The sequence below is a fragment of the Argopecten irradians genome, chromosome 12 (assembly GCF_041381155.1).
Source record: "Argopecten irradians isolate NY chromosome 12, Ai_NY, whole genome shotgun sequence".
In the NCBI taxonomy this organism is placed as follows: Eukaryota; Metazoa; Mollusca; class Bivalvia; order Pectinida; family Pectinidae; genus Argopecten; species Argopecten irradians.
Window position 1 is genome coordinate 15667963 of NC_091145.1, and position 25312 is coordinate 15693274.

The 25312-nt window shown below is 35.7% G+C and overlaps 3 protein-coding genes across 3 annotated transcripts; all 3 read left to right on the forward strand.

Moving 5' to 3' along the window:
* The first annotated feature begins 2466 nt into the window (after nucleotides 1-2466).
* Nucleotides 2467-17919, forward strand: LOC138336145 (uncharacterized). The gene is made up of 6 exons (XM_069285471.1): nucleotides 2467-3579; nucleotides 11409-11538; nucleotides 11953-12095; nucleotides 12323-12500; nucleotides 13854-13989; nucleotides 14706-17919. Exons 1-6 carry the CDS (start codon nucleotides 2631-2633, stop codon nucleotides 15129-15131), a joined length of 1962 nt encoding a protein of 653 aa, XP_069141572.1. The 5' UTR covers nucleotides 2467-2630; the 3' UTR covers nucleotides 15132-17919.
* A 32-nt stretch (nucleotides 17920-17951) lies between these two features.
* On the forward strand, nucleotides 17952-18407 carry LOC138304958 (tigger transposable element-derived protein 4-like). The gene has a single exon (XM_069245376.1). The coding sequence runs from the start codon at nucleotides 17952-17954 to the stop codon at nucleotides 18405-18407; it is 456 nt and encodes a 151-aa protein (XP_069101477.1).
* A 310-nt stretch (nucleotides 18408-18717) lies between these two features.
* On the forward strand, nucleotides 18718-19446 carry LOC138304959 (tigger transposable element-derived protein 6-like). Its single transcript, XM_069245377.1, has one exon. The coding sequence runs from the start codon at nucleotides 18718-18720 to the stop codon at nucleotides 19444-19446; it is 729 nt and encodes a 242-aa protein (XP_069101478.1).
* Nucleotides 19447-25312: the final 5866 nt, after the last annotated feature.

Consider the following 25312-nt stretch of genomic DNA (forward strand, 5'->3'; position numbering starts at 1 on the left):
AAAGTTGATTTTCTCCAAAAAATCTTATTTTTTTGTAAAAAAATGATTTGATTTCAAATCATGAGTTTCAAAATGGCGGAAATATAGCCCTGCGAATATGTCGATTTGTTCTTTTTCCGAAAATTTTACCATGCTGAATGTAATTTACGATATAAATGTTTTGAATGTTGGATGTGAAAGACCAAGCTCTTAGGCACATATAATGACCAATATAAAGGTCATATCATTCAAAATTGCGGAGACAGCGCCTTTATAACTATATGCGGTCATATTTGCTTGAAATTTAATCAACAATATCTAAGGGTTTGCAATTTATAAATTTAAAAAAATGGCGGAAAATAGCACTGTGAATACAGTATGACGAATCGGTCGTTTTCCGTATTTTTTATCGTAATTTGTGAGCTAGCTAACAACGCCTTCATATTTTGATGGAGAGTGTTGTCACTTCAAATATCGTGTTGAAGGTCTAAGAATCAGTACTCATGGGACATAAATAGTGAAAGCAATCGTCTGCAGCCAGTAATGTAATTAATCAGTTCTCTTATCTGACCTGTCATATAGGCATCAGTGGGGACTTTCTATCGGAAACAATTATAGAGTGAACGCAATTCACATTCGGTAAATTAAAGGATCACTTCGCTTTCTGAACAAACATTAGGTTTTAGCACAAAAAAATTTAAATGATATAAGAATAACAGTGAATTAGAATCGCCGAATTTCGTGGGAAAACCCTCCTGGCTGTCTGATTGGCTGTTAAAATTAACTTTTTGTCTTGAGGACTCTTCAAAGATAGCAACTCTTCGCGTCGGTAATGTAATGAGCTTAGATATGACATGTAGCGTCAAACGGTTTTTTTTTTAACTGTAAAGAAATATTTGACAACAAATTAACCCACAGAACTCCTACAATCGCTGTCAATGTATACTTTTCACGGGCGATCAGTCATAATGATGAGCAAAAACCGTGTAGTTGTCGCTCCCGATTAGTCGCTATAGTGACGCACATGATCATAATGATGAATTGACAATATCAGCAAATCGAGGTATTGTTTAGATCAGCTAAAACACGAACTACAGCCCAGTCAGGGCCAATAAATAGGTTAACCTTGAGGTATGAGCACACACACCGGTGACGTGTCAGACATGCTATATTACGTCACAAGGACACAATTTACCGGGGGCGAAATATCCATCAAACACCGCATGTGATCGGTATTGACGGGTTTAACACGCTTCGAAACGTCGTTAGTTCAATGTTTATATAAATGTTAGAGAAACACCATTCATGCATAAACATTATGCATAAACATTAGCCGTTAATCTATGTAAACAAGGCACGTGCATGTATACAAATGAGGACTAATTTTCTTGAAACCCTGATTCTTAATAGTCGTATCCCGCCTCAGGCACTACATGTTTACAATGTCATAAAGAAAATGTTCGTCTGCTTGTGCAGATACAGTTATTGCCTTTTAAGAAGTTAACGGTACTTCGTCACCGATAATTACCATAGTTCATAAGCAAAATGGTTTCGGAAACATATTCTAACACGGCATATGCAATTACATATTCGTGATAGAAAGTGGCATACAAAATTAGGTATTATATAATATAATACACAATATCGTACGCCAAACAAAAGTTATATGCTTAGGAGAAATGCCGTTTAAACATAAATACTTGTGCTAGGACATGTCATCAAAGTCAAAAGACATCGTTTCATATACATGTATATTAACAAGCATCAAATAATGGAAAACCTATATTATAACGTTGCATAATTGGAGTATAGCAAGTCATTAATTAATGACGTCAGCAGGCTATTGTTTACCTCATCGTAATTGTCTTGCGTCGACAGTCGACATTTGTAATGTCCTTACAGTATTTATAATCTTACTTATAGAAACAATGCATCCTACATCAAGTGGATGATACATCAAATTCATTTTTGTAAAATTGAATAACTCAGTAGTTTTGAACACCTTCAGAAGTTAAAACATTGGAGCCGCCATCTTTGACCGTTTCTTCACCCCGGTCTATATTGCGGTCTTGTGTTAGTAAATACTCAGATCAGCCGAGACTAATTAGATAATATTATTGATATGTGATCAGGTGAGTAATCCGACGTAATAGCTAACACGATAAGACAGGGATAGGCCTAGGGATGTAGTCAGTAAGACTGTCTCCAAATCTTAACCATGCAACAGATAATGCAATTGTTTCAAACTCGATGCATGGTATATTGCAACATATATATGTTTGTATATTACTCATAAACAATCCAGGAGTAGAAATCATTCCTACAGGTGTTTCTGGTCTGGTAACGTCACGCCACATAAAAACTGTCACCGCACAGGTATGACGGTTATAGCATCTCAATCAACGGACACATCCATCAACATGGATTGCTCAGGTAACATACTACTCCAGTGCTAGTTCTAGGTAGAGAGTCATAGTTAGGCCCACAGGATGGACGTACTCAATCTACCTTGATATTCCAAACTTTCGTACAATTTCATATTTTCTTATGTAAATATGTGATATCTGTGTTTTTGATAATTCGCGTTCAAGTCAACTCGGGACTTCAGTCTTATGTGATATATACACAGAAGTTCTGGTCGCCCCGGCAATATGGATATGATGGACACGCCTGTTCCAGATATCTCGTCAAGTGGAACTCTTGAGGCACTAACATTCAACCCGACACACTCGCAGACGACAGAAACGGAAGTAGGATCATCAGATAAGGCGGCAAAAAAGGCCGAAAAGAAATCCAAAAAGAAAGCCAAAAAGAAAGCAGAAAGGAAAGCTGGAAAGAAAGATAAAAGAAAAGACAAGAAAAAATATAACAGTGACTTCAACAGCATTGTGCAAAAATTGGTCGAAGACGGCTATGTTAATGGAGATGAAAATGTAGTCGGAGAAACGACCCCCGGGCCGGTTAGTGAGTCCGAATCGAGCACAGTCATCTGGTCCCCGGCCCTCGCACAGAAAAATAACTCAACCATGGGGATGGAGGAAAATGAACACATGCATGACTTGTTACAGAGCTTTCTTTTTGGAAGAGGTGACGACGATTCTGGTCCCCCACTGATGAACCTGAGGGAAAATATTCAACATATTCCACACAATGATTTCCCAGGACATGATACGTTGCCTAGCAACCAAACAAGCATACCAAATGCTATTGAAAACACAACAGCTGTTGTTGATTCTGAACAAATCCCAGAAAGTGCTACCGTTAACAATAACCCCTCTGTGACCAATACTCCCCCATCTATCCCCGGGCAAGATCCCGAGGGTGATGAAGATGATATTCAGCCCACGGCCAAAGAAAGTGGCATGGCCAGTGGTACTGATCCTTCATTCAAGGAAAGTGATATGGCGGGAGTTGTGGATTCTACTATTAAAGAAAGTGGAATGGGTGGAAATGTGGATTCACTATTGGATACCGATAAAGTGAGTGCCGCGGGGGCTGGAGAGGACCCCAAACATAGCATTACAATACATGTTCATCATCCGCCTGATAGGAACAGAATACAGTCTCTAAGAAAGAAATGGAAAAAGAGTTGCAGGAGAGGTAAGGCCCATATCAAACTATTTACATTGCAGGTAGTAGGCACTGGCCTTCCGTGATATTAACCACAGAATGTATCAGTTATAAATTATCAAATATCAGAATGGAGTCGGCAGTAAAATTTCACAGCACTAGACGAAAATAAATGAAACCAAAGAAACGAAATCAAACAAAGCGAAAGTGAAACCAACCAATAAAATGAAACCAGGCCATGTAAATCGAACAAACCGAAAGTGACACCAATGAAAATCTACCTATGTAATGTCGAATAAATAGAAACGAAACCAGACCATGTAAATCAAAAGCATTTAAAATGACATCGAGCCATTTATAACCATACACACCACTAAGCTGACAAAAAACCAAACTAAATCAAGATATTTCTTACCCACTTATATGTAGTTCACAGGAATATCCCGTGATTGCTAAGGAAAAGATTCTTTGATTTGTCAAGTGACAGGGACATCTCAACCCTTGTGAAAGATTTTGGCCGTCAACACTCGGCAAGCCTCGGCTGACAAGCCGATATCGGACCCTTTTTAACCCCAAAATCCGTCAAGTTTTCAAAACTGTTGTTTAGTTTATAAATTGTTGGATTTTATAGATTTAGTACATCTCTAATTTTTTTTATTATAATGATAGTTTTCTAAATTTTAAGCTGCAGTTTGTATGGTAACCACTCGAAATACGCATAAATTATAAAAATGTGGAAAATTTGACAATTTTGGCAGATTTTTTTGTAGAAACCATAGAGGGGATTCTTGAACAAATCTTATATTTCTCCTAAAGATATATTTTCAGTGCATATATACTAGGTAAATATAAAGTTTATTCAAGGATACGCACTCTAGAGATTTAGAACAAAAACTTCGCGAAAAGTGACCAAAGTTGTCAATATTTCCACATTTTAATAATTTATGCATATTCTGGATGGTTACCATGCCAACAATAGCTGCAAAATTAGAAAACAACCATTGTACATTGTAGTTGAATCCGGGATGTACTAAATACTTAAATACAACAAATTAATCACTAAATAACAGTTTTGAAAATTTGATGGATTTTGGGGCCAAAAAGGACTTCCCTATATATAGTCCTTTGGAACTTGTTCTGTATCAGATTTCTGAATTTTCCTCATTTGATTCAATGTTGTATCATTTCTCCATGTTAAAAATGGATTTTTTTTGTAGAGCATTTTCACCTTACAAAGTAGCGTAAGATGTATTCATATTAGGATTTTGAATTATTTAGCATTTGTAAAAATACAATAGTTTTGCATTCTGTTCTATTGTTAAAAAAGGGCAAAACATCAACAGGATTGAGACTACATTCACTCTAATATTACAGAAAACATAATTTTATCAATGATCTATTTTCGGTCAGCAAATTAGCATAAATGGTATATTTCAAGCTAAAATATCTCCCTTTTTCTTCACATATTTGAAATCTGCATGAAAAATGCAAGTAAAATAAAACTGACATGGGTTTTCCCCAAAGTAAGGAGCTACCTTAACGACACCATAGTAGTAGATTTGAAATACCAACATAAATCCTCTCATAACAGCAAAATGGGACATTTTCAATGGCATTACTCAACAGGCCCCGATCGCATCAACCTTCTCGGTCTCATAGTTTATACAGACATTCCGAGAATACCACCTTGTGTATGTCAGCAGACTTCTGTGGACGGCCACCGATAAACCTACTCATAAGTAATCTAAAACACATCTAACATTATATATATATATAAATATAAAATACTATAGTACCGGAATGCGGATTGCGCTAGAAATGTGTAGAATTCCAGAAATGTTAACAATCGTCACAGCATTCACCCTACACACTACTTCTATATTATGCGGAAATACTACAATCCCTTAATTTAAGTGTTTCATCAGATAATTTATCAATTATACATATAATGACGGCATCATATCAAATAAATAGTTGGAAGAGTCGTTTAGACACGGCGAAACCGCTTAAGGTGAGTCGAGTATTATATACATGTATATGTGTGTATATACGAGTAAGTCTACGGTCACCAGAATAATACCAAAAGTTTAGTTTGCCCGGGGACCACGGGAAATGCCGAAGGTCCCAAGAGTTACACGGTGTCTAAGCCCGCCCTCGGCTGTTTCACCATGTAGGGTAGTGTATATTAATATGCTATATATATATTTAGTATTACCTAATTATAAATTATTGCCTGGTTATAAGACGTACGTCGCCTCTCTCTAACGCCGAAATTCCTAATATTTTTGTCAATTTGTGCTTTAGTTTCATTTCAAAATTTGTCATATGTCAACGCTTCCTTAACAATGTCAATACGGACCCTTCCGATTGTCCATAGACCATTTTTAGACGTTCGAGGGATGTAGATAAAAAAATCGGTAAATATTTAGACACATTATACGGGTACTCTGGTGGATCTATATTCATTGTTCGCAGATCACTGTGTTTTTTAATATACCCAATGAAAGAAACACTTTTTGATATAGACTATATATAGCGTATGATATGAGTTGATACAGACAGTTACTATATATATCTAGACAGTTATAGTAAAGAGAACATCACTTTTGCTGGACAAGGTTTACTGACAGACTAACATACTTATGATTGTTCCGAGTTTTGACCTGGGGCTTTGGTTACTTCTGTGAAGTAAGCGATAAGCGACACATTATTTCTACATGTATTTCGGAATTTTTCCTTTATTTCTATCATTTCCCATTGCCAATGCATATGTCGAGTCAGGGAACTTAAAGATACTCTACCGCCGACAGAGCATAAAGGATACCGATAATTTGAACAATAATTACTTTTGTAACTGAAGAAAAATCTGTATTCGTCTGCACCTGTTTTTGATGGAGAAAATAAACCATTCGTCAGCAGTGGAGCATCTTTATTGGTCTTATGTACGACTTTGTAGAGCATTACAAAATAATCTCATTTCAATTTATTTTTATACCTACAGCTGTGAATCCGATTAATGAAAAAATAGCAATATTCTAAAAAATGGGATAGTAACATTTGAAGGTGTAAGTTTCATTCAAGATTGATGATGTTTTGGTAAACGAGCCTGGCGATCGTAAAGTTGTTTACAATACTAGTATGTCAGTCATAATCGATCGATGAAACGTGGACACTGATTGGGTGATATTTTGCCCAATGGTAATCCGTGACACTGAAATACACGACGTCATTGTGGCGAAACGTCGTCACAAATCCATTTTTTATTAGCAAAAAGAAACATTATGGATGATACGTCTTATTCAGGACGGATTCAGGTTGTTTGATGCTTGAAACCATTATTGTTGGATCTGAAAAAAAAAAACTAAATTTTTCTCTAAAGTTTTATTTTATTGGAAATCATGAACATTTAATTTAAAACGAATGATAAATATTCGTGAATATATTTGTAGCTTTGGTTTAAAAATGAAAAGCAGTGATATATAAAAATGTAAATATGTATAAACAGATAGTATATTTACATTTATAGTTTTGCGCGAATGATGGGAGTTGAATAAGCGCTCTATTGCAAAAGGACAAAAAATATATTCGAAGAGTTCAAATTCCAAGAAATCGATACTCAGTAATTAAGTACTGTAAATATATGACGATACATACACTTATTCAAAGTGAGAGTTTTTGATGGTCAGGGATCTAAGAGAGGATGTACATAGGTAGTGACGTTTTGATTGATGGCGGCTGATTCAATCCGCGTCATAACGTTATACACACCTGTCCCGACCGGATGTCCTCGCACATTTACCTGGTCAGTACTTTCGATCAAAGAAGTGACATATTTAACGGAAGATTATCTACATATTAGGAGAAAAAATCGGCCAGAGAAACATCACACTTGCTTGTAAACAGTCAATAAGTGTAAACAAAACTTGAGAAGACATGCCACCAGATGTAACTGAAGAACCGCCACCAGATGTCACTGAAGACCCATCGGAAGCAAACGATGAGGAAGCGAGTAAAACTCGGTCACTCTCCTATAATACGAGAGGTTCAGACAGGTTCCCGCGGCCCCGCCCACCCTTTGGGGGGCCAGGGAGACTGCCCCTGCCCCCGGGAAGAGGACCAGGAAATAGGGGGAATGACCGACCGTTACTTCACCACAACGCCCCGCTTCAATGTACAGGTATACAGCTCAGCGGTCATATAAAAAGTGACGATAGCTTAATTATTTCAAAGTGACTAAATTAAAGAAAAAATTTTTTATATAAAAAATAATTCAAATCTTTCAAGAATCCCGGAAGTGTTTGGATAAAACAAATGAACTTTTAGTAATACACTATAAGGTATGTGATCTCACAATCTAAGACATCACGGTGTCAATCAATATTATTTGCAGTCTCGCTTGATGAACCTTTTACAGGTATTCAAATGAATTAGAAATGTGATTACATTTATAACATAATGCAACCGTATAATTCTGCCATTTGAAAAGTTTTGTTAATATTTTTAAACGAAACATAATAACACACTGCTCTCGTCTGGACAAGTTAATCTCAATGTCAAGCTAAGTCTTAGTTTATAAAGAGCAGTATCGATAATCACATGGACTTGGTATGGCTATAAAAAATGTAGGCCATGCGGATGGACAGTGGAATAATTATATTTTACGTCTAAATCGGAGACCCCTCAATGTGATGGATGGAAAAGCAGTGAACATTAGGGACATTGACATTGACAATATTTATTTATTTATTTATTTATTTATCTATTTCTTTATTTATTTATTTAATTATTTATTAATTTTATTTATTTATCTATTTATCTGATTTATTCATTTATTTATTTATTTTTTATTTATTTATTTATTTATTTATTTGTTTTATGTATTTATTTATTTATTTATTATTTATTTATTTTCAATTCAATAGACCAGAAGGTCCACTTACAGAATGGATAAAAACTTAAATAAATATTTAACATAAATATAAATACCACAGCTAAGTACCAGGTAAAAGACGAAACAAAAGTAAACATCCATCTACAAACTAATGAAAGTTTGTCTTTAAATGGGTTTGGAATGGTACAATGGATAAACAAAGCATATCACAGTCAGATGCAGAGTTCATACCACAAAAACTAGATTGCCTTCGGTTTAAGATACTGTACTTTCTCACATTGACCCTGACACGCTGGCAATAGAACTGATAGGAACGACTTGAACGTAAATTACGACTAGGAACTAAAAGCACAATTGGTTGACTAGATTGACTAAGTAAGAACAATAAACAAGACTAAACCTAGCACTAGGTATAGTCATCTAGATGGTAAACAATTCATCTAAATGGATATAACATTGAAATAAACGACACAGAATTCGAACACTAAGTAACTAAGTAAGAACACAGCGTCCATCAGTAACTAAAATGGTTATATTTCTGGTTAATATGAAGGTAGGCCGTAGCCAGTCGTGAATGACAAACAAACCTAGCTAAAGGGACTAATTTGTCCTCCAAAGGCTTGTCTAGTATTGGAGTCTGTTCTGGTCGTCCATCATCTTAAGTGTCGTGACGTCATTAGTTACAAATATCAGCGTGTATCTATATTTAGAGTATGTCGTGTCGTTACTGTGAAGTATGTAATGGCCGTGTAGGAGTGAGTATGTATACATACACTTTCAGAAGTAACATAATCCTTTGCACATGTACGAGTATCTCATAACGTCTGATAGACTGTTTCACGGAGGATGTTTGACAGACTTTATCTAGATCAATAACAAATACAATAGCCTACTGTGTTCTTGTACTTCCGGATTGCACATCAGTTCAAGCGATGCCCTAATAAGTGTAAAGGTCGCTAAGTGTACCTTTACCTCACTACATGTATCCACCAACAAATTGGTTGTCATATGTCGATACAAACTAAAGGTTTGGTTTATTAGATTTAACGTCCTATTAACAGCTTTTAAGAATGTCTCCTATGTGTGTAATGTCTTTCTTTATGAGTTACATTCGGGTTTTGTTTCCCTGTTATGTTGGAACTCTTGCCAATTTTAGAGTTATTTCACTGATAAGCGCCAATGGTCCAATAATCCTAAGGTCTGTTAGTCCAGAGGTCCGATAATCCGAATGTCCGATAGTCCGAAGATCCGATAGTCCGAAGGCCCGATAGGGATGTAAGGGTGTCACCATTTCATTGAAGCATGAAGACTCCGAGCAACACACCCCGGCCACCCGGTCGGTTTGCCTTGCAATTCTTTCGGACCAACGTTGCCATGCTATAGCGGATTGTCAAGGAATGTCCCGGATTGTCAAGGACTGTCCCGGATTGATGGTCCGTGTTGATCCGGCGCCTCATCCTTGAATCTACCACAATGGAGAAAAACACACTCTTAAACACTATTGAAAAGGTTGAATTCAGACTCCCCAAACAGAATAGAAAATTTAAATAATATACACCCGGTGGCAATTGCACAATATAATTATCAAAATTGAAGATGACTAAACCCAAGTGTTCGAGAGCAGATAGACCTAGCGTGTTTTACTCTGACAATATTAATGTAAACCTACATGTAGGTCAAGTAAATCATACCGTATATATACGTACCTTTACTTTCATCAGAGACCAGTGAGACATCAATCGTCGTAGCACGAAATAAATTATAATGAGATACAGATTAAATATACATGTCTATTCCACACCATTACGTAATTAACAGACATTGAATTAAACACTTATGAAATCATTCCTCCATTATAACTTACCTGTCCAAAAGATGTGCGCATGCTGAACGTAACCCACGGGGGACAGGTGACTCATGTATACATTATATCAATTTACATAAGCGAATACTGGGATACTGGTAAAGGTAGACATGGGAATATCTAAGCTTATTGAGAATCTCGAGAACGAAGTGGAGGAAATACAGGAACCTAACTACTGCGACGACGATGGTAAAAGCTAGAAAATTGTAATGTTTAGGTTTTCCAACGAGAATTTTTAGCCTATTCGTTCATACGGACTATTCTTTCATGCGTTTCTCGATCCAGCGGTTCAGTGCTATGTGTAAACAGATAGGAATTTTACAAAAGTATATTGGGAGTAATAGGGATAACATCGCTTCAATATGTTTTGCGTCATTTGTTTAACGCATAGCAATTGCTCTAATTGGATTTATCAATTGCTGATGCTAGCTCTTCTGCTGCTGTCAAATTAATGTTCTCTTAATGTCTCCGTCAAATTGTTGTTCTCCTTTGTTCCTATTGTTATTTTTTGACGTTGCCTTATTGTAGTTTCCTCAGAATAGAGTGTGACATACGGGTGAATGTTTTAGCGCCGGCTCTCGCATCAAAGCGGGGTCTCTCGTGTTTGACTGTACAATGTGACACTCAAAGCGGGTTCTCCCGTGAATGCGGTGCTTTGGGTGTGTGATTGGGAGAATGTTAAATGCTCGCGTTCTTTGTAATCGTGGAAAGTTTACCCTTTTTATATTGCTATCTTACACACGCTGGTGAATGTCTGAAAAACGAGCGCCTACTTTGATTTGAGAGACGGAGCGTAAACATTTACAGAGTGTGTGTGAGAAGTATCAAAAGGACAAGATAGTCCATGATTACAAAGAACACAAACAAACTGCGCAGTCTACCAATCACACGCGACACGCCGTATACACGGGAGACCGCCCTTGGATGATAACAGTCTACCAATCACACGCGACACGCCGTATACACGGGAGACCGCCCTTGGATGATAATGAGCCAACCAACTACGTAACACCCACGTCACTTTCACTGTGCATGGAACTTATTGGCATCGTCTCTTGGTATTATTTCGGTTTCATTTAACAGCATCCATTTCCCCTGTTTCAGATTACTATAACCTACCTCAGGGTCGCCAGTGCTGTCTCCAGGCCGTCCGTTGTTTCGACCATCTGCCAGAAATATTGGAGGAGATAGAAAACTATGACGACACACAATCAAATCGTCTATTGGTCTGCAGGTACGTCATATACGGTAACACCGAGGGATTAATGTATTAGCGCAATAAACATATTACATATTATATCCAGCGTCATACATGACATACGTCTATTTTCTTTAAATATCATATTAAGAAATAATCGGTTTTAATTGGATTATTTTAACATTGGGAGTACATTTCTGCATAGCATATATATATATATCCATTAGTTTATGATCAAATAAATGCCGTTCTGACAAACAAGGAAAGATAACTCGAATCAATAATGAAATGGAATGTTTACACGTGTATGTAAGATTGTATTGTCGTGACTCTTTCAGCCATGTTCGGAGTTCCCTTACGTGTATGTAAGATTGTATTGTCGTGACTTTTTCAGCCATGTTCGGAGTTCTCTTACGTGTATGTAAGATTGTATTGTCGTGACTTTTTCAGCCATGTTCGGAGTTCCCTTACGTGTATGACCTCGACCCTAAAACAGAGACAGTGCCGTTCTACTGCTAAGGCCATTAATGAGAAATTTAAACCTCAACTCTCCGTCATTAACGATTTCTTCGACCCCAGATGTGTTAACACAGGTAAGTCTGCGGACATTGAAATTGAAGTTCTGTCAACAGTTTCAACAGTTTATTACTACTAAGTTTCCTTAGATATACATTGAAGGTCGCTCAGGAGGACCACCGGTAAAATTTTTGCAACGTTTACAAATGATTTATTTTTCGTTTCATTTTATAGTATCTACATAAGTCTCTAAACAAAAACTATTAATAAAAATATTCTGACCTTGACATTGTTGTGATTTAAGAACCTGCATCGACGACATCGACGACGACCATGTCGCCAAAAGGTGAAGGTCAGAGAGATTCTGGCGGAAGTAGTCACATGAATGCTGGGATCATAGGAGCAAGCGTAGGAGGTTTTATCCTGATTGGTTTAATCGTTCTCATAATCCTCTTCATAAAACGGAAGATGCCAAAACGAGGGTAAGTAATTGAGTTAATTTCCAATTTGATCATAGAAGATTTGAGAACATCCCATTCGAGGTCATGTTTTGATGATCTTTATAATCCATGTACTTGTTTTCAGTTCGAATACATTTCCCCCAGCTAGGTACATCTTGAAAAATCATTACTGCATGCTTATAATGTAGCTATATGTATGCTGTGCTCTACGGACGAAACGACTACTTGCACAAAAATAATTTTGACAGCCCTTGCAAACAATTTCGTCCCAGTCAAGGGATGTAGTAATTTAAATTTGATTGGTCAATTTGAAGGGTCACCAGAATGTGGCCCCTAATGGGATGCTGTCGTATCCTAAATGGATCCAAAAGAGAATAAGGTGGCAGTGTACAGTAGATTTGAAAAATTCAGCAAAATAAAGTGCAGGCTTTAATTATGTACACACAGCTTTCTAACCTTAAATAACATATATATAAAAGTATATATATTTTTAATCTACACAACATTTGCAATAGTTATGCAGAGTTCAATTTTGGACAGGTCCGCTTTTTGTGGTTTTGTGAGCCTGTAAAAACCATGGTAACCAAATTAGTTTTTTTGAAAAAATGCAAAAAATTGGGATTTTCAACCCAAAATTACACCCCCTCTAGGAGAATTTTTTTTCTTGAACATAGTTTAAAACCAAGCATCACTGCCGTGATAGCGGAACTGAGCCTATTTCGACATAGGTATATCATTAAACTTTTGAGCAATCTTACCTCGTACCCCAGCTATCAATTTCTGCTGCTACAGTATTGAGTTTTTCCATCTTAGACGCACATTCGGATACCCTCTAAACCATTAATCTCGAACCCATTTTGGGGAATTTCTTTATGCAAATGTGAAGCCTGCATATAATTCTCTAGATTGAATTCACCAATTTTAGGACATATACATTTTTTAATTTTTATGCATATAATAAAACAGGGGCTTTCTGCTTAAACAAATCTCACCCATGGCCATTCGGTCTTACTGTACACTGCTACCTAAGGATATGTATTTTGATAATCAGAATGGTTACATTGGTTTTCTTGACATTTTTGTCAAACATTATTTACAACCAGTATCGTAATCAGAGTGGATGCCAATAATATCGGTTCCTAAAAAGCACTTCTTTCAAATATTGTATAACCAATATCATTATCTAATGCCCATCACTCAAAGATCTAACTTTTACCGAAATAGTTTGTTCTTAGTCCAATTAAAATATATGTTTTATCGGACATACATGTTATAGTTCTTTATGTAAATATATATTTTCATCCAATCAAAATTAACGTTGTAAATATATTATTTTCACCCAATCAAAATTAACGTTGTATATCATCCTTTCAGCCAATCAAAGAAGAAAACTTCACGTGACAATGACGTAAACAACAAACGTGAGTCGTCACGCTACAAAGACATGGAGTTCAAAAACCCTGTTCAAAGACAACATTCGGACGTGTACGCTGAAATCGATGAACATTCGGTAAGCATTATCATAGAGGACGTAAATCGTAATTTAAATCAATGTAAATCATCCATATACTTGTATGTAGAGTTGGAAAATTTTCACGGAAACCGGAAACGGAAATCACAATGAGATCTAGTGTTGCGCAAGACTGTATCCAAAGCCACAGTCACGGAATATTACAAAATATTCATATTCTTAAATTTCTTAATGAAATCAGTCGTGAGAGATAACCTGCAAAAAGAGATTGCTAACAGAATCGCAAATTAACATTTTGCCTTAAACCTTAACTTCAATTTCCCGCTCGTCAACGGAGAACGATGATGAGATATATGTAGCCTCAGTTTCGTTATTTTGCTTTGAGTGGAATTACTGTAGAATGTTGAATGCTACATATTTGATTTTTTTCTGTCAATATCTTTAACGCCATTGATTTAGAAGGCTATTATGAAAATAATCTCTATTCGTTATACTAAAATTTGACAACTTATTGCTGAAGTACACAATAAAAAGAACCAATAGATCAACTGCTGTGATCTCAAATGATATTACTGTTTAAGATATATACAGATAAGAGAAAGTATTACCTTGTTATCAATTCACCTTGTTTTCTAAACCAACACCTATAATTTCGTTTTACACGCACACACCCTAATTCATGTGTAGCTAGCCTTATGCATATATATCATGTGGATGATTGCAATTTCACCAATATGTTATCATTTTTTTTAAAGATGCATTCAAATCGGAATCCAGAAATGAATGGTTACCTGGAGCCAGGCGGAGTTCGGCCTTTACCATCAGCTCCCCCTGGTGGCAAAGCTCCGGAGGATTACCAAGGTTACCTGACTCCGCAGGTCCGGAAGGAAGGTGGCGCCCCCGTTGCCGAAGATGTTACGGGCGGATACACAGTGCTACAGAGTGCCGAGGATGGGACGGTATCATACACAACCCTTCGTCCCACGGAGGCTGTTGACGACGACGACGCAGACTACATTTCCCCTGACGAAGACGCCGCATCACCAAAGCGTAGAAGTTCACCCGAGTCCCAGATCAACCCGGCCAAACCGACACCAAAGCCAAGACGACAGCCTTCCACGGGGGAGGAACCGTACCATGCCTACTTTATATTGGAAAAAGAAAACATTGAGAACGTGTAAAGCTTATACTGTCTATGGCATTCTAATTAAGGCATAACTTAAGTTGGACTGTTCAATAATACAGGAGGGATGTATTAATCCACAATATGGCTGATTTTGGTACAGTGTGAATCTGCCGTGTTATGACTAAAATGAGGAAAAACAAGTGAAGATTTCTATTTGGAATACTAAAACACGTAGGACCTCTACTTGGATTATTACAACACGTGTGGAAATATTTTATATGTGTATGGATTATAAAAGCATGTGTAAATATTCTCAGATTGATGCAACGTTCATTATCTTTGTGGACAGTAATAACCATGCAAATGTGACCATTTCGACATGTGACTCAAGGCACATGCATATTTTCATACGGATGACTCTAAACACTTGTAACCCTGCTTAAAGAAGATTTAATGCATATCTGAATTATCCGATAGAAGATTTGTCACTCCATAACCTTTATTTGGATGACTTAAAACACGTGCACACTTTTAAATAGCTACTTAATCTCGTGTAAGCCTTCAATGTATGACATAAAATGAACAGTTAACCCTCCGGGGCCAGACTTAAAAGCACGTGCATATCAAAACTCTGTTCCAAGTGAAAGTTCGAAGATGTTTATTTATCCAAGAGACATTAGAACTTCAAATCAAAGAACTAACACTTTTCGTACACTTTTCTAAATAAAAGAAAAAACGAAAACATATGTTACCTTGTGGTTATGTATATAGAGAGAATGATTATTGTACGTGAACAAGTGAAGGGCAATGTTCCTTAAACCTCAATTTTAAGAAGATCTTGTTCGTTTGCATTTTGGCACCATAAAAAGTGTTATTGCCTGTTAAGACATAGGTACAATGCATTTAGATTTTGGAAAGAAGCAATATTCTCTCATATAAATGTACTGGACTACAGGTGTAGTATTGGCTGGTATATTGCAATAAACTCATGTCGCCTGAGGTAATATTACATGGTTACCCATTTTCTATTTTTAGTCAAGGCTTTAGGGACTATATGCAGCCCTTTTGCCGAATAAACTGGAACGTGCTTTTCCTCCCTCCGTTGATGTTTCGAAGGAATAATCACATAACAGTGGTATTTATGCTAGCAATTTGCATGCAAATACAAAAAAACTTAGTCTAGAATAATTGTGTGAGCTTAAATGTTGAAACATAATTATCATTAAAAAGTTCTTTGGACAAAAAGAAAAACAAACAGTAAACACCAGTTCACTACTTGTAATGAAATTTCCCTATAACAACATCAAGATAATAGATATGTAGATTAGTGGCGACACATTTATTTCATGACAGGCGATACTTACCACAGGTGAAATATTTAGTTTTTTTTATTGATTTTATTCCAAAAGATATTATAAATGAATTATACAACTCATTTGTATTCTCTTAATTACATATACTTAGATCATGTAATAACTATATTTATTTTGTAAATTCTGATACATTCATATATTTTTTGTCTTTACAAAGTTGAGTTACATGTATTACATACATGCATTTGATAAACTTCTTCAAACTTTGCTTGGTACTTTTCTAAACTAAACTTAATTTACGCCTGCCACTTTTGAACAGTTAAACCAAATTATAGTTAGTCTTATTTAGCTTTATAAGAAATGTAATTTGAATACATTCTATCGGCTATTTGCCAGTTCAATTATCATTCATTCCATAATTTGATTGTATATTTATAACTAAAACAAATCTTTTATATCATACATTATAAAAAATACATATATTTGTTTTCCCTTAAAACAGGATACCTAATTAATTATGTGAAATTAATGTCAAGTGGTTTCGTTACAATATACAATTACAGAGTATACTGTAAATCAACTTTCCTTCGCGTGCGATTTAATTTCGCGAATTTCGCAATCACAGTCAATTCGCGAAAGTTTATCTCCGCGAATGTTTATCTTCGCTAATTACATTTACATGATTGATTCTGATAGGAATTGCTGGAACGTTTTTCAATCCTCGAATATTAATCTCCGCGAACTTGTTTTGAATGAATATCTCGAAATTTAATAACCGCGAAAAAATTGGTTCACAGCTGTCCGTAAATAGCATCATTAGTATTTCTTGAAGAAAGTCCAACCAACCTTAACTAACATATCATTCACAATGCAAATGTTTTTTTAGTAGAACTGCAAGTCTTATAGAAAACAGATTTTCCACCAATTTTAATTTTATTATTATACCTACATGTAATAGGAACCTTAAACATATTTTCCTGTAGAAAGTTATAATGATATTTTGTATTTAGAATTTACCCTGATTTAAAAATCTCTCTCCATAATTTAATTGAACACCTGTTTATAAAGACCTGGATATATTCTGAACCACAGTTTGTAGGACGGTCTAAATATCGAAAGTTTTAAGTATATACTGTCATTTCTCATTGCTCTTACCCCGTTATATTGCCACCCGTTTTACCGCCAAACCCGCTTATCGCCATGAATTTATTCAGAACGGATTTCCCTCCACATAAATACACCCTTTATACCGCCAAACTCGCCTACCGCCATCCGCCATCACATTTCCGGAACATATGACTAAAATAACACTAGAATGACCTCGTTATTATCGCCAAATTGTGTTCAAAGGGACACACGTTTTCGTAAGGTGCTCGACTGCCGACTGACAGGTAATCAGCTACACACACTACGACCGCGTGTCCGCCCGTGTGTACACATTGAAATCAATGAACCATGGTTAGACCTTTGTTATTGTTATACAGGTAGGTGTCACAAGTTATGATGAATAAAACTCACTTCTGTGTTTTACTTACTATTCGTTGTTTTGCTTCATATCCAAAATGAACACACCAAAGCGAAGACGGAATAACTTAGATTTTGACAGGAAATCCAAGATTGTGGAATTTTTTAACTCCAATCCAAAGTGTACTCAACAACAAATTGCTGATCATTTTACTGCCCTTTGGGGCACGGATGTGAAACGTAGAACAGTTGGAGATATTTTAGCCAACAAAGATAAATTAGTCCGAGATGAAACAGAAGGAACTCCGCCTCGAAAACGACACCGTAGTGCTCACCATGTTGACATGGAATCGGCATTGTTTGTGTGGTTCACTAACGCACGTGCTCAAAATATCCCTGTTTCGGACGATATTCTTAAAACGAAGGCAAAACGTTTCGGGGATGAACTAAGCATTGGAGACTTTCAATATTCCAATGGATGGTTGGGGAGATTTAAGAATCGCCACGGAATTTCATCCCAGGTGATTTCCGGTGAGAGTGCGGGTATATATTGATGAAACAGGTTTATTTTATAGACTTCTTCCTGATAGATCACTTACTGTGTCAAGTTCAACAAAAGGTGTTAAAAAAATCAAGGATCGAATAACAGTAACACTGTGCTGTAACGCAGACGGAAGCGATAAACTTAAACCATTTGTGATTGGAAAATCGGCAAATCCTCGGGTTTTCAAGAATTTCAATGTTAAGCTTTACGTTGACTATTGCTCTAATAAAAAAGCATGGATGACTTCTGTTATTTTCTCGGAATGGCTACAAAACTTTAATAAACGCATTGCTCGACAGGGAAGAAACGTTCTATTGATCATGGACAATGCTCCAAGCCATGCTATTCCTAAATTATCTAATGTGAAAGTTCATTTTCTCCCTCCTACCACAACCAGTCATCTTCAGCCGCTCGATGCTGGAATCATTCAAAACTTTAAAAGTCACTATCGGAAAAAGCAGTTGGCACATTTGGTCGATTGTATAGACAAAAAGGAACCCCCAAGTCTGTTCCTCGATACCGCAGTTCGTTTTGTTAACATGGCATGGAACTCGGTCACGCCAGAGACGATTCATAAATGTTGGAATCATAGCGGTATTCTTCCTCGCGATGAACCATCCGCGCATGCACAGACACCAGAAACCCCGGATGCAGATTTGCATAATTTGCTGAAAAAAGTTCAGGACGAACTGGACCTAGATCCAGACTTGCGTTTGACAGTAAGGCAGTTTGTTGACTTGGACAAACATTTAGCACCGAGCGAAGTGGTCGAGGAAGGTGAGATTGTGAACTCAGTAACCACAAACACTAGTGATGACCCTGATGGGGATGATGACGAGACTGACATTTACTTAGCCCCGCCCCCATCTGTAGCCGAAGCAAGGCTGGCAATTGACACCGTCGTCAATTTTCTTGAACACGAGAAATTAACGACAGAGTCTGATATTAAGAAATGTTTTGAACTTCAACAATTAATTCAATTAGTTGGTCAAACTAAGGCAAAGCAAACAACCATCAACGCTTTTTTCGGCACTAAGTCGAGCATGTAACTATTATGTCATATGTGTAAGTTACAGTAACAGTTATCTATGTTTTACGACGAGACCTTGAATGATCATTCTAAGTGATCATAATCTTACATTCAAGATGTTGAAATTTCAATAATCATCCAGTTCAATTTGATAAACATGTATTTCAGCTGAATATAATGTTTTTTGACAGAAAGTACTTCTTCAAGTTATTTGTTCAATCTAATTAAAATTAGAACTTCTATGTCGCTCTCCGTACCGTTCGCTTCTACGAGCGGACGGTACGGAGAGCGACATAGAAGTTCTAATTTTAATTAGATTGGTTATTTGTTCACTGTTATATTACTCTGCGTTACGTGCACATGATAAATCCCACGACGAATCCGATATACCGCCAAACTCGATACATCGCCAAAATACAATGAAACAGAAGGTGGCGATATAACGGGGTTTTACTGTACTGTCATTTCTCATTGCTCTTACGTAGCCTTCTAATCCAAGTTAATTTTAGAGTGTAAGTAAAAGAAATAATATTGGTCATTTCAAACCACTAATATTAGGGCATTTCTCTTTCTTATTCTAATAATTATTTTTTGTGGAGTCTCTGCCAGTTAATTTGATTTGATTTTTTTTAGTATGTTGTAGGACAGGGTCTGAAAATGTACAAAATAAAGTAGGTTAACAATCCAACATGGCCGCTATGACATCAGTTCCGGTTTTGAACTTATGTCAATATGTCGTTAACGGCTTGACGAATTTCTTTCAATTTTGGATATGTTATGTATCCAAAAATGAAATAAGGAAATATTGGAAAATTTGAAATAAGGGTCAAAGTTCAAAAGTGCATTTGTTCGGAAAAATCATATAAAAAAATTCCCAAGTTCTTGAAGGCCCAGAGACCTAATATTAGGCCTGTAGCGTGCTAGTATAAATTGCTACCAAGTTTGTTAATATGAATGGCCCGACCGTCATTTAAGGTCACATGGGCAAAAATGTCTTAAAATTTTCTAAAGTTCTAAACGGCATAGAGACCTACATGTAATATTAGGCATATAGCATGTTGTGATTAAAACTGACAATGCAAGTTAAAAAGCATCCATTTGAAATTAAACAAAAAATATGATGAAACATTTTTTTTTTGAAAATTGTTTCTGAGACATCCCCTAGATTTTACAGTGTCGTACCCAAGGAAGTGGCAGCCATTTTTCTTTTGCTTCGCTTAGTAAAGCACGGGACTTGACACACGTGCGTCTGTCTAAACATAATCTGTCTCAGATACACATGCCCCGATATTGCAAATAACGATATGAATTTGAAAAAAAACACCGTACTCACCTGAAAAAGTTTCATTGAAGTATTACATGAACGTATTGTCATCTAGATCCAAAAATATTTCCAGTACGAGCTAATAAAGCACTTCAATTTTCACTATCGGTTTTACACGTACATGTATATCGACACGTGTGTGTCCACTCCTTGATAGTTGCAGTCGCTCGTTCGGGACAGGCACGTAGTCATGTATACTGGTACATGATCAGGTGAGTGCATCGAGTACGATGATAAACACGGAGATATTTGGACAGATTATTCTTTGGATTTCTATTTACTTGTGTTGAAATTTAATTTTGACAAATATCTAAATAACAACTTGAAGGAGTTGACATGTTTTTTGCTAAAACAAGCCCCTGCAGTTTTACAGGTAACTTGGCTGTGTTTACCTATATATATTTGTAGGTTATGTCCATGAGTGAGCGCAAGTGTGTCGATTCACGCGCTTTATATATATATGTATATAGGGATCGGTGAGTCGTCGAAATGTAAAACAAAAATTGTTGTCCTCGACAGGAGAATGTCTCATAAACGATTGTTGAAATTCAAGTATACTTATCTTTTAAAAAATCGTTTTAATAGTTTTAACTTGCATCGTCAGCTTTAAAAGCTACGAAGTTTGTTAATATGAATGGCCTTGACCGAAATTACTTGTTGGTGAAAGGCCGGCGAAATTGTACAATGACAATTTTTAGTTATAATGATTTTGAATAATTACATCCCTCCTTATTTTATCTGCAATTCCATTCCACAAACACTCATTTAACAGTGTGTTTAATTTCTTAGATTTTTATCAGGTTTTGGAAGCGATATGAAAGGAAGTTTAATTGAGATATGAGTAAAGATTTGATAATATTAATTCGGACTCGGCCTCATATTTCAAATCTTAATCAGCAATTTGAGTTTAGTTAGCTTTTTGACAAAATTTAGTCCAGGAATCGCATGAAGATATTTACAATAAATTGCATTCCTAACAACGTAATTTCTTTTTCCCCCACTTAAATCGAGCTCATGTAAATAATAATCCTCACAATAATTTTACTCCCAACATTGTTTTTTTAACCTGAAATTTTACCAAAGTCTTTAAGTTCAATTAATGTGGCCTTCAGCGACCTCCCCGTTCATTTTTGTTGAGAGATCTGTACTTTTTTCTTATAGGCTGAATATGATATTGTTTTTGCTCGGATTTTAAGAGGTAGTGCTTCTAAAATTAACTGGTCAGAACATGTTTTATTGTGTTTTTTTTCTCCATGTGAATTTCCTAGCGCTTTCATGTTATTCCCTAAATAAATCAATAAGGCTAAAATAGTGTTGATATTATTAAGATTAAAAACAGGCGAAGAAATATGTTTTTGATCTCAGTAATACGATCATTAACTATTTTAAGTAGTCCAAATCATTATAAAGTGAGTTACATTGTATTTAGTTTCCATGTCCTGTTACAATTCCTTAGCATTTTTGAGAATCAATGGTCTGATCTGTTGTCTATACCTGAATAGTTACCGCTAGGTAGTAAACTTTCCGAAACAATAAAATAATCTAAAATCTGTTATATTGGGTTTTTTCTTCATGTTAATCTCCTTGCGATTTCATGTTGTTCCCTCAATACATCAATAAGGCCAAAATTTTCAATTATATACAGAACTTTATCTCAAGCATTAGGATTAGTTACAATTTTATATGATTTGTCATAATCAGGTTAGGGGTATTAAAACAAGATTAAAGTAATCACATAGTATTATTACATTCAGACATATTAAACACATTATCCTGTCAAAGGAAAATTGCTGAATGACTCATTTTGGCCATATTTTTACTGAAAATTGTAATGAATATCTTCTCGTTATATATACTAAACAGATATTTATCAAAATTTGCAGCAGGAATAGGGCCAAAATTCAGGTCACAAAGCCCCTCAGAATTTTTACTTTGAAAACATAATGAATTTAGCATAAAAATCTGAATTATCATGGATAGAACCATTTTAGATATTTACAAGTACAATATGTGAACCTTCAATTTTTAATTCTAGGGCTGTAAAATGTCCCGTGTTTGTCTGTTCTTTATGACCTTTAACCTCAAAATTATTATTGAAAAGAATTGCTGCACCACGTGAATTTCCATGAAAAGACGAGAATATACTTTGTATCACCATTCACTTCTGAAAAAAAACTTTGCCTTGTGTGAAATGTCTTAAAAAGACGCCTATATTGTAATTTGTGCTTCTAAGATATGAACATCCATACGATTTTCTCTGCTAGATAATCCTTTGTTTTCTAGGTAATTTGCACAGAAAGCAATTACGTCATATTACTGGCTATTTTCGGATAAATTGTGTGGTTGCTGTTCATTCCTTCTCATTGCAAAATAGTGATTAAAAACGATCTACAAGCCAGTATTTAACTCGCAAATATAGTGATTATAAAACGATCTACAAGCCAGTATTTAACTCGCAAATATAGTGATTAAAAACGATCTACAAGCCAGTATTTCAGCCCTCGCAAATATAGTTTATAATTAGTTAAAAACGAACAAGCCAGTATTTAACTCGCAATATAGTGCTTAATTAGAGATAAATTCTGTAATGCTTTTAGTGGTTTTCAGCCCTGAAATATTTAGTACTTTAAACCTAACTGAAATATCATTGTCAGGAACGCTTTTGATTACCTAACTGTTAGTAGATTACTAGACAGATTATACAATATTTATGGAAACTACCAAATGCTGCTTCTTATTTTTTTAATGGAATTATTATTATAATTGTTTTATAAATTTCATTAAAATAATTCAAACTTCTTATTTTAAGCATCACATTATTTTTTTTTCTTTTACCAAAGTCATGGAGTGTCTTCTACTTAAGATAAAAGCAGATCTTACAAACATGTTTGCCATTATCAAGAAAATGTCGGAAAATGGTGAACAAGAGGCCCATTGGCCCAAACGGCCATTTCACTATAGAAACAATATAGTACAGTCAAAGAAAAGAAGTAAAGAAGGAGAAAATAATACAAAAGGAATCAATAGGCTGAAAATTATCAAATTTTCTACAATTAACAATTAAAGGTATCTATACTAGAAATTCTCGAGTAGTTTCTGCTGTATTTGACGGTTGTGATCTTGAATGAAGGTCAAGGTCATTCGTAAAAACAAACTTGGTTGCTCTTGTTCAAAACATGCTAAGTACTGGCCATGTATCAGGTCAACATTTCTATTTCCCTTCGCCCTTTTCATATAAACAGAATACGTATCATATGCATTTAAATATAACTTAGGCCAAAATAAAATGTCTGTTTAGGGTTACATTGGTAAACAAAATAGGGTCGGTAGATCGGCATATTAAAAAAAAATTTTTTTTAGTGTCTTTCAGTCTAAAATAATGGCCAGAACCAGAGTCCGAGATCGAAACCCTGACTTTTTTCGTAGAAAAGTGGAAAAAAGAATTAGGTAGGGGGTAAAAAATAATGGTCGGTCAGGTATCCCTAAACAGACAAATATTCTTTGGCCTTGTGTGTACATGTACAATATTGATGCCAAATATCGACTCTTGCCAGTGTTAAAAACTTGTTAATCAATTTAAAAATTCCTGAATGTTTATAATATCTCTGAGCCTATTTTGTACATTGACTATATCTAAAGTAACAAAAACAAACTTACAAAGCCTGTCTGCAATAACATGTTTGTATAACCCTTGATGTCACTACTTTGTAATTACATGATGGTGAATGTCATTCATTTACAAAAAACAACTTGTTGGCCCTTCATTCAAGCATGCTGCAGGCCCAATATCAGGCCACCAGGCCTCTAAGTTATTCACAAGAAATTGTTTAAAGATTTTGACCATTTTGAACTCTGCAACCTTAAATGAAACTTGGTTTCCGTTGATACCAGGGTGCTACAGATCCAATATCAGGTCTTGAAATCTCTTATTTATTCAGAGAAGTCACACTTAAAGATGCTCCACCGCCGACAGAGCATACATGATGTTAATCATTTGAACAATAATTGGTGTTTAATCTTGTATATATATGGCTAATTAACACAAAAAATGATATAAAATAATTTATTTCGCCTTTGGTGCATGCGCAATCAGTACTTCATTCCATATAGGATATAGTGTCACAGAATTTTTTCGGGATGCAATTAATTATTTTTCATATTTTTAACTTGAAGTAAAATTAGAAGTTCAAACTTTTCAATGGTGGTAATGGTGTAAAGTAAGTATCTTTTGTAACTGAAGAGAAATACTTAATCGTCTGCTCCTGTTTTTGATAGTGAAAATATACCATTTGTCAGCGGTGGAGCATCTTTAAAATTTTGGCCCATTTAACCTCTGTGACCTTGAATGGCAGTCAATGTAATCTATTTTAACACACTTGGTAGTCCTTTAATACAGCATGTTGTTGGCCAATTATCAGGTTTTTAGGCCTCTTAGTTATGCACAAGAAGTCGTAAATTTTTAGCCTTTTTGACCTGTGACCTTGATTGGCAGTCAAGGTTATTTATTTGAATAAATTTGCTAGCCCTTCATTTCAGCCTGCTGCAGACTAAATATCAAGTC

What these genes read in the sequence shown, in the direction of transcription:
- LOC138336145 (XM_069285471.1), top strand. Translation starts at nt 2,631, where the DNA reads ATGGATATGATGGACACGCCTGTTCCAGATATCTCGTCAAGTGGAACT. An exon ending in CCCCAGATGTGTTAACACAG is followed by an intron (nt 12,096 to 12,322) that starts GTAAGTCTGCGG and finishes TTGTGATTTAAG; the next exon opens with AACCTGCATCGACGACATCG. An exon ending in CGGAAGATGCCAAAACGAGG is followed by an intron (nt 12,501 to 13,853) that starts GTAAGTAATTGA and finishes TCATCCTTTCAG; the next exon opens with CCAATCAAAGAAGAAAACTT.
- LOC138304959 (XM_069245377.1), top strand. Translation starts at nt 18,718, where the DNA reads ATGGACAATGCTCCAAGCCATGCTATTCCTAAATTATCTAATGTGAAA.
- LOC138304958 (XM_069245376.1), top strand. Translation starts at nt 17,952, where the DNA reads ATGAACACACCAAAGCGAAGACGGAATAACTTAGATTTTGACAGGAAA.